At 41.4% G+C, this 11,117-nt stretch overlaps 1 protein-coding gene across 1 annotated transcript; it reads right to left on the bottom strand.

Moving 5' to 3' along the window:
• Positions 1 to 1,049: 1,049 nt before the first annotated feature.
• Positions 1,050 to 6,629, bottom strand: LOC137299033 (uncharacterized). The gene is made up of 7 exons (XM_067831507.1): positions 6,461 to 6,629; positions 5,514 to 5,665; positions 4,750 to 4,819; positions 3,742 to 3,849; positions 3,280 to 3,399; positions 1,637 to 1,747; positions 1,050 to 1,329 (listed from the first exon to the last, which is right to left on the bottom strand). The coding sequence occupies exons 1-7, from the start codon at positions 6,576 to 6,578 to the stop codon at positions 1,115 to 1,117; spliced, it is 894 nt and encodes a 297-aa protein (XP_067687608.1). The 5' UTR covers positions 6,579 to 6,629; the 3' UTR covers positions 1,050 to 1,114.
• Between the last annotated feature and the right edge of the window lie 4,488 nt (positions 6,630 to 11,117).

Raw genomic sequence — 11,117 nt, 5'->3', positions numbered from 1 at the left:
TTGACCACTTTCTAAATGGCATCGTGTAATCATAGCTTTCGGCCGTGGGAGCCGTGCCAATTTACACTCATCAGAGGGGTACACAAAGTACGCAGTCTAGACTACCAGTTGTCCGACATTCATTTTGTGGAAGTCGCGGTGGCTGAGCGGGCTAGGCGGCTGACTTTGTGTGCTGGCGATTAGGTGCCTGACTCTGAGGGTGCGGGTTCGAATCCCGGATGGGACTCAACCGAAAAAAGTACTAGAATTTGTACTTTACTAAGAAAGTGAAATCCCAAATATGACATATGTTGCATTTGACCACTTTCTAAATGGCATGAAACTACCACTCATGCAGCAGTATCATTACTTATACTCTCTAATTTTGTTAAATTAAGATAATTCTGGCAGTGAAATAAAAAAATTCTGCCAGAAAGTTCTGCGTGAAAAAAATTTCTGCGGAAAAAAAAATTCTGCCAGAAATTTCTGCAGAAATGCATTTTCAGAGCCAATTTGTGAGCTTATTAACACGTGAACACACTGGCAAATGAACTTTTCGTGTTCATCTCCTCGAGATCTTTCCAATGATATAAAATATGTCTTTGTAGCTTCCTCCCTTCTGTATGTCAAGTTAGGACTCGCTGGCCATTCCTAAGTTGTCCCGCCCGGTCTTACAGTGAAACGTTATCAGCCAAAACACCACACCTTGTCATTCAATCCACGAAGTCGCCTTGCTACAAGCTGAGGTTCCTGAGGATATTTATTACGCACGAGCTTATATCGAACAACGAATTAAAGTTAAGTAGCATCTTGCGAGTTTGTTTTGACCGAAAGCCTGTCATGAGTGTAAGTGAATTAGACTTTACGCCGCTTTTAGCAATATTCCAGCGATATCACGACAGGTAACATCAGAAATGGGCTTCACACACTGCACTCATGTTGGGAGTCGACCCCCTATTCTTCGGCGTGATGAGCGAACCCTACCGCTGCAGTTTGCAATATGAACAAGAATCCCACAGGGTTGATCGTTAACACTGAACGATCAGAGAAGAAACAGTGGAACACGGTTGTATAAATAAGAGCAGGTAAATAGTTTAAGTGATGCTTGTGTTGTTGAACAGTATGACTTCACATGTTAGCGACCAACAAACCATGCCTTCCCTTCTCCACAGAGGTTACAGAATTTTGGGCAGGACTGATACGCCGAAGCCTCGTCGGAGCATATGCCATACGAATCATTGAGCCACTTGCAACTGATGCCGTGTTCATCTTTGCATGCTGAAAACGTTGTTGTGACAGTTGTCGTCCTCGTTGTAGTCGTAGTTGTAGCTGTTGTGGATGTTGTGACATCTGAAAGTAAAGAGGAATCAGATATAACACTTGTTGAGTTGGTGAGTATGCATTTGACCGCTGGAATTTCCCAATGGTCAACCGGTCTTCTCATTTAAAAATATGACTTTTAAAAGAAATGCATATGTTTCCATAATTTTGGTCCTTTGGGCTTTCCTTCACATGGAACTATTATCTGTATCGGATGCACGCTTGAGGGGGCGCTGGTCAACACAGACCCGTCGATCTGGTCAAGACGACCAACCTTTTAAGCATTAATCAAAGTATCACCAGGTTATCTTATCTGGTATCGATAAGGTGTACTTACTGCATAAATCGCAGAAGTTCTGACAATGAGTCAAGGCCCATGAAGCATACTGGGTACATACGGATTTGCCGTAAGATGAACAATCCTTTAGAGTATCCAAACAATATTCACCTGAAACAAAACAAGAAAGCAAAGCGTAACTGAAAATATTTTGACGCACGTTGTACCGTTCAGTGGAACTTTTTGGTTTCCGTCCCTTTGTTTCCTTTAGTTTCCTGCCTTCCTTTTTCTTTACTTGACCCGTGAAGTAAATAGGCCTTCAGCAACCCATGCTTGCCATACATGGCGACTATGCTTGTCGGAAGAGGCGCCTAACGAGATCGGGTGATCAGTCTCGCTGACCTGGTTGACACATGTCATGATTTTGTGCAACGAGTTCTTGGTTTATCTATTTTATTCAAAAGCGAAGTAAACTTCTTTACCCTATCCTAACTTTTTTCAGCACCAAGCAGGATTGCTTTACCATTTTACAATAAAGGTATAACCATTCATATTGCCACAAGACAACCAGTGGGTGTTGTACAAAACAACCCCAGTGCTATGACAAACTCTAGTCTATCTTAAGGTTTGGGATCAGGCCATCTTAGTGCTAAGATCGCTTTGTACAACCTCACCCGGGTTGTTAATACTCAGTGTGGGATTTCAGTTTGCACATCATATAGTCCTATTACTACTGATCTGTTGATGTTTAAAAACATGTTCAGAACATTTTGAATAAAATTTCTCATAATTACCTCTGCTAATATGGAATATAGCATTAAGAACTCGTCCAGCTTCTGTTGTGGTAGTAAGAGAGCAACGTCTGTCATCAGAATTTTGATCTCCTCCCGCAGAGATTACTCATGTCATATCTTCCCAGGTAACCCTCTACTAATACGGCCCTTTCGTGGTGCAGGTGTTCAAGATTCGTGATTGGTTGCGAGCAGATATAGCTTTGCAATGTGTGTGTGTGTGTGTGTGTGTGTGTGTGGTGGGGGGGATGGGGTGGGGGGGTTGATATTTGTGGTCCCCCTTCTATTGCTCTGACTTGAGTAGGCTGAGCGGGCTAGGCTGACACGGAAGTCGCGGTGGCTGAGCGGGCTAGGCTGACACGGAAGTCGCGGTGGCTGAGCGGGCTAGGCGACTGACTTTGTGTGCTGGCGATTAGGTGCCTGACTCTGAGGGTGCGGGTTCGAATCCCGGATGGGACTCAACCGAAAAAAGTACTAGAATTTGTACTTTACTAAGAAAGTGAAATCCCAAATATGACATATGTTGCATTTGACCACTTTCTAAATGGCATCGTGTAATCATAGCTTTCGGCCGTGGGAGCCGTGCCAATTTACACTCATCAGAGGGGTACACAAAGTACGCAGTCTAGACTACCAGTTGTCCGACATTCATTTTGTGGAAGTCGCGGTGGCTGAGCGGGCTAGGCGGCTGACTTTGTGTGCTGGCGATTAGGTGCCTGACTCTGAGGGTGCGGGTTCGAATCCCGGATGGGACTCAACCGAAAAAAGTACTAGAATTTGTACTTTACTAAGAAAGTGAAATCCCAAATATGACATATGTTGCATTTGACCACTTTCTAAATGGCATCGTGTAATCAAAGACAACCTTCTCAAAGTGTCCATGTCTGCAACTCAGCTGTGTATTCCACATACCACAGAAACCGCAATACTGCTTGCATTTGTCCCGTGCCCACGCCACGTACTCAGTGCATACTGACTTGCCGTACTGGTAACAGTTTGGTTCCTCGTCACCGCACATGGTGAGCTTTGTACCTGAAACCAGGGAGATTGATGTAGATTATCCCTACTGAAACACAGGTCTTACGTTGGTCTTCCACAGATTTCTATATACCGGTATGCAAAGCAACTGGTTTGTTTAGTTTCAGTATTGAAATACAATAGTTGCATTGTTAATTATTTTGAAGTCATGTGGATTGAATGCAGTCATTTTTCTAATAGTGTCTTTTGTTCGTAATTATCATTAAGTATCTGCTGGGGTTTCATTCGCGTATTATGCGTCAAACATCTTTATGACAATATGTTATATTGTTGTAATTTCTATAGTAGGGAACGTTAAAGACTGAAATATGGTAAGATGATTGGTGTAATACTCACCACAGACATTGCAGTATTTCTTGCAGTTTTGGTGTGCCCAGTACGTATTTTTGACACAGACATTATCGTATACGGCACACTCGGTGGATACATCTTTGCATGCTGGCTCTGACATAAAATATAAGTCACAAAGGGGATTTTGACGACGGTATTGAACTCTTTTCATAAATCTTTGAAAGAAATTGAGCAACTCGTGTACCTCCAAACATTATCCAGCACTGGTCAGTCTTTTAACGGAATTTTAAAACATTTCTTCTATTACTAGTATAACAACATAGACTACTGCTGCTGCTGCTGCTACTACTGCTACTGCTGCTACTACTACTACTACTACTGCTGCTGCTGCTGCTGCTACTACTACTACCACCACTACTACTACTACTGCTGCTGCTGCTGCTGCTACTACTACTACTACCACCACTACTACTACTACTACTACTGCTGCTGCTACTACTACTACTACTGCTGCTGCTGCTTCTGCTACCACCACTACTACTACTATTACGGCTGCTGCTGCCGTTGCTTCTGCTACTACGAGTACTACTTTCTCTGGTCTATGCATAGATTCAAAAGCTGTTTGACTTGAAGTCAACAAACTTTGAGTGGGCTGTGCATGTTGTGATGTACCAAGGCAGCTTACGTAACTAGCTCTATAAAGCCGGCAGCTACTGCCACTATCACTACTTCTTGCTACTACTACTGATGCTACTCTGTTGCTGGTCACTTTTGCTAGGATCCGCATTGTTTCATTTCGCGCTGTATAGTCAGGTAGCAGAATTTCTGTTTAGCAACCCATGCTTGTCGTAAGAGGCGACTAACATTATCGGGTTGTATCATCGTATTCGAATCTCCTTTTGGAAGCTCATGTTGCCAGTCACTGAATTGTCTGGTCCAAACTCAAGTGTTTACCGGTCACGGTCATATAGCTAGAATATCGCTGAGTTCGGCGTTTAACAACAAAACAATTAAACGGATGTATGTACTCAGCCAAAGTAGATCTTTACTTACCTAATTTGTTCGTTACATTCCAGCATGGAAGTATAGACATTATATCAGCATCTTCTTTAATCCAGCCGGCCTGAAACACACAAGTCATTATATAACACTGAATGTCATTAGGAAACAAGAACAACATGATTGTGTACAACCACAACTACATGGTTAAAGAAAGTTCTTAAACGTCCTCCCAACTGTGATAATATGGCCCTCTTGCGAGTTTACAGTATACACAAACTACATATGATAGTACACTAAATGAGAGTGTTCAATCCCTTCGTCTATTAATTGTAGCAAGGGTGATTGGGTAGCCTAGTGGTTAAAGCGTCCGCTCCTCACGCTGATTATCTAGCTTGATTCCCCACATGGGCACAATGTGTTAAGCCCATTTCCGGTGATCCCCACGGTGATATTACTGGAATATGACTAAAAGCAGCGTAAGGGCATCCTCACCTACAATAATTGTAGCAGGATAATATCTGTGGCATTTCAGCCTAACCGACCTAATTTGTTGATGTAACACAATACGATACTTTTTCTACATCATCCGTATATGTAGTATTTTAATCTCCACGAGAATTTTCAATCCATTATTCATACGATGTTGCTGATTCATGCACACATGGTAAGAATCGGACAGAGGAATTCAAGCGGAGGGCATAACACACAGGGATAAGCTCCGGGAGACTTTCAGCTGCCAACAGAAATTACGAGGAAAGTCAAGTCTACCTTCCTACAGTCAAATTAAGACAATAGTTCAAGGGATCGTGGCCAACCTGATTGCTGTCTTTCACCTGGAACCACACAACGTAGTGACTGTCTCGAACCTTGTCCTCAATCCCCGTGCACTCATCTCTGGCTATCGTCAACTGCCCTGCGTCTGTTGTGACACTAATGTCCTGTTTAGCACACAAACAGTCTACCGCTCCTGTGAATAATGTTCATCATTAGTCTCACTCATTTAGCGCATCCTAGTCCTTTGTATGTTCCACTAACTGCTCCTACTGTAGTACACTACATTTCCGGGTATACGGAAGATGCATATAGTGAATATTCAGTCACAATGCACCAATGTCTTGTCGTTCTGTTGTTTGGGGTAATATTCATTATTTAAGATTAGTGGAATTAGTGGAAAATGAAAACTTTGCGTGAAACATATTGTGAACATTCTCGTTTCCATGACAACTGTTTTTTTCATTGATATTCACAGTGACACTGTGCGCACAAGGTGAGGCTAGATAAGGGTTCACTCACACATTGCTCTATGACCTAGTCCAATAAATTGTACACAACCATATATATGCTTATAAACATAGGATAAACATTGTGATCTACGGGTGTAGAGACGTATGTCCTATTATCTATATATCGTCTATATGCCTGTAAAGATTTGGATACGACATAACTATTACTCATTTCTTACAAGGGTCTAATTATCCTATAAATACAAACTTCCAAATGCATAATTATGTAAAAAAGGAGAATTGACAATTTTACAAAAATGAAACGAAATATGAATACACTATGACCTGTTTGCTTTAACATTAGTCGCAGTTATAGGATGGGAGTTAATCTTTTGGAATCCGACAAAATTATAAATGGATTCTATTTGAAATGAACCACCAAAATACTGTCCGTCAACAGTTAGAAGAAATCTGCATCCTGATACATTTAAACACTCCGGATCCGCCCGTGGCAGTATGAACATACTGACAATACGTACCTTGAGCAGGCAAAATACCAAGAACTAAGTAAACAAATATTAGCATTGTAATAAATATTCTGCGATACACAGTTGATTTATAAATCATTCCGTGTACAGACACCACATCCTTATTCATGTTTTCATGTATCCATGTCGTGGGCGATCTGGTCTAGTGCTCTCTTTCTGCAAATGTAGGAATCATGTGTAGGCGTGGATGTGATAAAAATAGTAGAATACAACTAAAAGGGTCACATTATGACGACCTGGTTCTTGTTACACATTTCTGTTCCTTGATAACCATGTTTGTCTTGTAATCTGTTGGCAGTGTAATTTAACAGAACCGTGGCAGTATGCAGCTCAAGCAAGAACAGTGATCATGTTGGATGTATAGTTCCTGATTTGCCATGTATGTTTGTATAGTTTCTGATATTTGGTAGCCAAACACAATTACCTAACTCGTTCAAATCATGTTTGCCCAAGATTAGTGAGTGGCTTTAGTTTTGCACCACACTCAGTAATATTCCAGGTCTATGGTGGCCGTCTGTAATAATCGAGTCTGGACCAGACAATCCTCTTGCGACAAGCATGCGTTCCAGTGTCTCTCCTGACTATCTGAAGATTATATTATGAGTTTAAAAATCAAACAATGACCTGTTGTTCTAGTTTAGTTACTTGTGGTTCTATCCATAGTTCAAGTCGTATTTATTTGGTGGCCACAGATTTATAAAAAACTGCTCATCACGAGATGACATGGGTTTAACGGCGCACTTAAGATTATTTCGCTCGTGACGACGTGCACACGTGTATATTATGTGGCTGCTTGTACTAGCCCTGACTTTAGTTAGGCATGCATACTCCACTCAGACACATTATGCTGACTCCGAGCCGACCCGACTTTGTTGTACCAAGTAATGCTGTGAACCAGGCAGTCACCAACAAGTACCATATTTTAACGTCTTTTGCAATGATCCTGCCAGGGATCGAACAGGGATCCCCCCGTTCTCCGGTCAGACGTTCTAACCACAAAATCACTAAGGCGGCCTAGCTCATCAAGAACACATGTTCGATAGCTTGGATTCCATGATCGAAGCTAATTCTTGCGTCTCCCGCCGTGGTAACGATGCAGATAACGACGGACACAGCATTGCCAAAGGAACGGTGTCTCCCGAAACACTCCGTTCATGTCAGACTCTCGTGGTTAACGAGCGGTAGGGAATCTAGCGGTTAAGAATTTTGCTCGTCAGTACGAAGACACAGATTCGATTCCCCTGACTGGTACAATGTCTGAGATATTGCTGCAAGTGGCGTAAAACATAAGTCACTCGCTCATATTATTCAGATGTGTCTAACGTCTCTTTAGAAATATGAAACACATTTTCAGAACTGCCATTGTACAAACAAACACAAATAATGAATTGACGGTAAACTGCATTACATTATTAAAACATTCAGTCAGTCCTAAAAGGCAGATGGCATGTTGTATGCCCATCATATTGTAAATTCGTATTGCAAAAATAATAATTATTTTCCGAATACATTAAATATTACCGTCCAAATGGTATAGTATATTCTGCATTACATATTTTACAATATTTAGCACAAAACTCTTGGGCAGATGCTTTATCACTACAGAAGTTATTGGTGCTGTCGAGCCAGTTGCAATCATAGCGTGGCTTGTCGGTGCACGGAGAGGAAGTCGTAGTTGACGTAGTCGTCGGTAAAGTAGTCGTTGGAGTTGTCGTGGATACATCTGAAGACAGAACATTACTTCTGAAACATTCATCATGTCTTCAAGAAAGAAACAGGTCTGCGTTAATATACATAGGGAAAAACGTTAAGCACCCCCTAGTGCTTCAGGTGTTGAAGAGGATATTAACGCCTATTGAGTGAATATGGTATTTGAAACGTAGGAGACCCAAACAGGCAATGAAAGAGCAGACATTTGCGAATACAGGAACACCTGAACTGATTGCTTTACAGTCCTTTTATTGCTTATAGGTCATAGCAATTAACGTCATCAAAGTGAAAGCGGGCTGAAACTATGGAACTGGCATATCCATTGGTGACCATGTGATGATGGCATTTGTCAACAAACTCACATTTGGTGTCTACAACAAATTACAGTCAATAACGTGTGTATCCTCCATTTTCACTGATGACAGCCTCTCTTCTCCGACCCATACCCATAACAAGGCGTTGAAACTGATTCATGGGTCTCATGGCTTCCATGAACATCCAGGGGCCCGTTTCACAAAGCTCTCGTAGCCTAAGATCTCGTAACTTTTCTCGTAGCATCAGTAGCTCCTGTGTTACAGTATAGGAGGTAAAATGGCTACGAGAAAACTTACGAGATCTTAGGCTACGAGAGTTTTGTGAAACGGGGCCCAGGTCAAATACTGCCCAAAGACTATTCTTGTATAAATAGTCGGTGATATTTCAATTGCTTACATGACAATTTATCTACTAGTGATTTCTCCTGGGGGTGCTTAACTTATTTCCCTATGTATATATAGGACTGAACATTTTTCTCGATCATGACTAAAAACATTCAAACAATTACACGTGCTCCTCTTTGCCAAACGTGGAAGGGAGAACTGTTGATAAACAGACAAATAAACTTTGGTTGGGAATTGGATCTAAAAAGGTCCAAACTGAATTTTGAACGTTATCCATGAAAGAATGTTTTTCAGCACAGGAGGTCATTAATGTAGAGGACCCCGTTCCATAAAGTGATTTTACTGTCAAGGTGCTGTAACTCCCATATTTTAACATAGATTTACGATAGTCGTGGTGCTAAGATAATCGTATTTCCCATACTTTGATATAGACTTACGACTTCCCAAGTTCTTGGAATTTTAGAACTTGGGAAGTACAATGTGGAACAAACTTAATGGATAACAACTTCTTTCATTCCTGAGACCCAAAGTGTGTACCTTCTACACAATTAACTGTGATTGTGGACAGAGTTACACAGGCGAAACGCTCCGACCCATCAACACCCGAATATAAGAACACGCGGGAGGCAAGCTGGCTAAAGTGCCATGCTAGTGATCCAGCGAGAGTGAGGTGGCGGGATCGACCCCACCTGTGACCGGGTGTAAAAACCTTGGAGCCATCATTGTGTGCAGCAGACTGTTTCAGCGTTATTACAACCCCTAGTGTACAGTACACAACCTTGTGCACTTAAAAGAACCCACGAATCCCTTGGTATATGACCAGATGGTGGCCACACGAATACGTGCATACTCCTAGTTGTCGGTACAGCAACGTGCACTAAACATGGAGAAAGTACTGTGACTATCTGTCCCAGTCCATCCAATTGTGAATGGGTACCTCTTTAGGATGAGAATGCCACAACAAAACTAGGTGCGCCCAGTGGCAGCAATAGTTGTATACTCCCCAGGGAGTTGAGACTGATAATACGATGTGACGTTCAGACAGACATCCAATGATCGAGGGAACCATATACCAGCGCCTTGAGCAAGCACTAGGTGCATGGATATGTGCGCTATTTAAATATCCTGTAATAATAAAATAAAATGAATAACATCAGACCTCTGTTAACAATTCCGACAGAAAATAAGCAAACTCTGATCGCATCAAAGCAAACCTCAGTCATTATATACAGTGGTCTGACATCACAATTCTTGCTAACACTCAAACAAACTTCACTAAACACAAGCTCACCGAAGCCATCCACGACACAAGCCCACCATCAACCGAGATCAAGGATACTTCATTCCATTCGCCTGTGATGCACTCCTTTTCCAAGTCCAATTACTGTATAAACACTATTCATGGACTTCCATGTCTTTCCTTTGTCCAAATCACTTGCCTCATCAGCTTACTGCCCAAACGTTTTCTTTGTTATATTGTTACATTCAAGACACCAGCTGACATTAACCAGACGCTATTGGCAAAACTACTCTTTCGTGTAACGTGAATTTCGTCATTTCATCAGATTGAGATGGACAGTTCATAATCGTCGGAAGATGTGAAAAGATATACACACCAAAATACGCTTTCCTTGACATGGTATTGTGACAGGATCATGTTCAACCGTGGTCGATAATGTGAACAATGCGTCTTGATAACACTGATCTTCAATTCTGTTAACGTCAAGAATTATTCAATTTTACCAAAATATAAGTACGAGAATATATTGACAGGACAACACAATGGCAACAACTAGCATTGACAGTGCTTTCACCGGTATATTGATCATGAAGTTTTAAACATGGTATAACACTGCCCAGTCTGTGAACAGCATCAGTAGTTCGACCGTTATATATAAGTTCTATCCTTACTTATGTATCTGCAAGGTAACACCGACATCATGTTGTTATTTGCTTGTATCCAGCCTTTCTGAAAAAGAACACGATTCGTTTCAACGGTGATTATCTCAAATAGACAATAATGTACTTTTGACTTGCGACTATTCGCTTATAATTCTGTGTACTTGTTTTTTAATGCATCTTATATATCATGAATAAGTGATATCAGTGTTTAAATTATTTTTGATTCTTTGGCTGCATGTGGCCTCAATTCTTCCTTGTTGGGGTTTAACTGAAAAGAACTAGAAGGTAAGACGCTCTTGCAGAATGCACTGGAACATTAATTGGGCGCTTCCAGCAAGTACGTCACAGTGTCCATACCTGATTGTTATATTTGACCA

The sequence above is a fragment of the Haliotis asinina genome, chromosome 10 (genome assembly GCF_037392515.1).
Source record: "Haliotis asinina isolate JCU_RB_2024 chromosome 10, JCU_Hal_asi_v2, whole genome shotgun sequence".
NCBI classification, from domain to species: domain Eukaryota; kingdom Metazoa; phylum Mollusca; class Gastropoda; order Lepetellida; family Haliotidae; genus Haliotis; species Haliotis asinina.
The sequence above is the reverse complement of the archived record's forward strand: the minus strand, read 5'-3'. Positions and strand labels throughout refer to the sequence as shown.

Bases quoted from the DNA above. Each gene is read 5' to 3' on its own strand.
- LOC137299033 (XM_067831507.1), bottom strand. From the start codon at position 6,578: ATGAATAAGGATGTGGTGTCTGTACACGGAATGATTTATAAATCAACT. The intron at 4,820-5,513 runs GTTGGCCACGAT...TGTGTGTTTCAG, and splicing joins AGGTGAAAGACAGCAATCAG to GCCGGCTGGATTAAAGAAGA. The intron at 3,850-4,749 runs GTAAGTAAAGAT...ATTTTATGTCAG, and splicing joins GAATGTAACGAACAAATTAG to AGCCAGCATGCAAAGATGTA.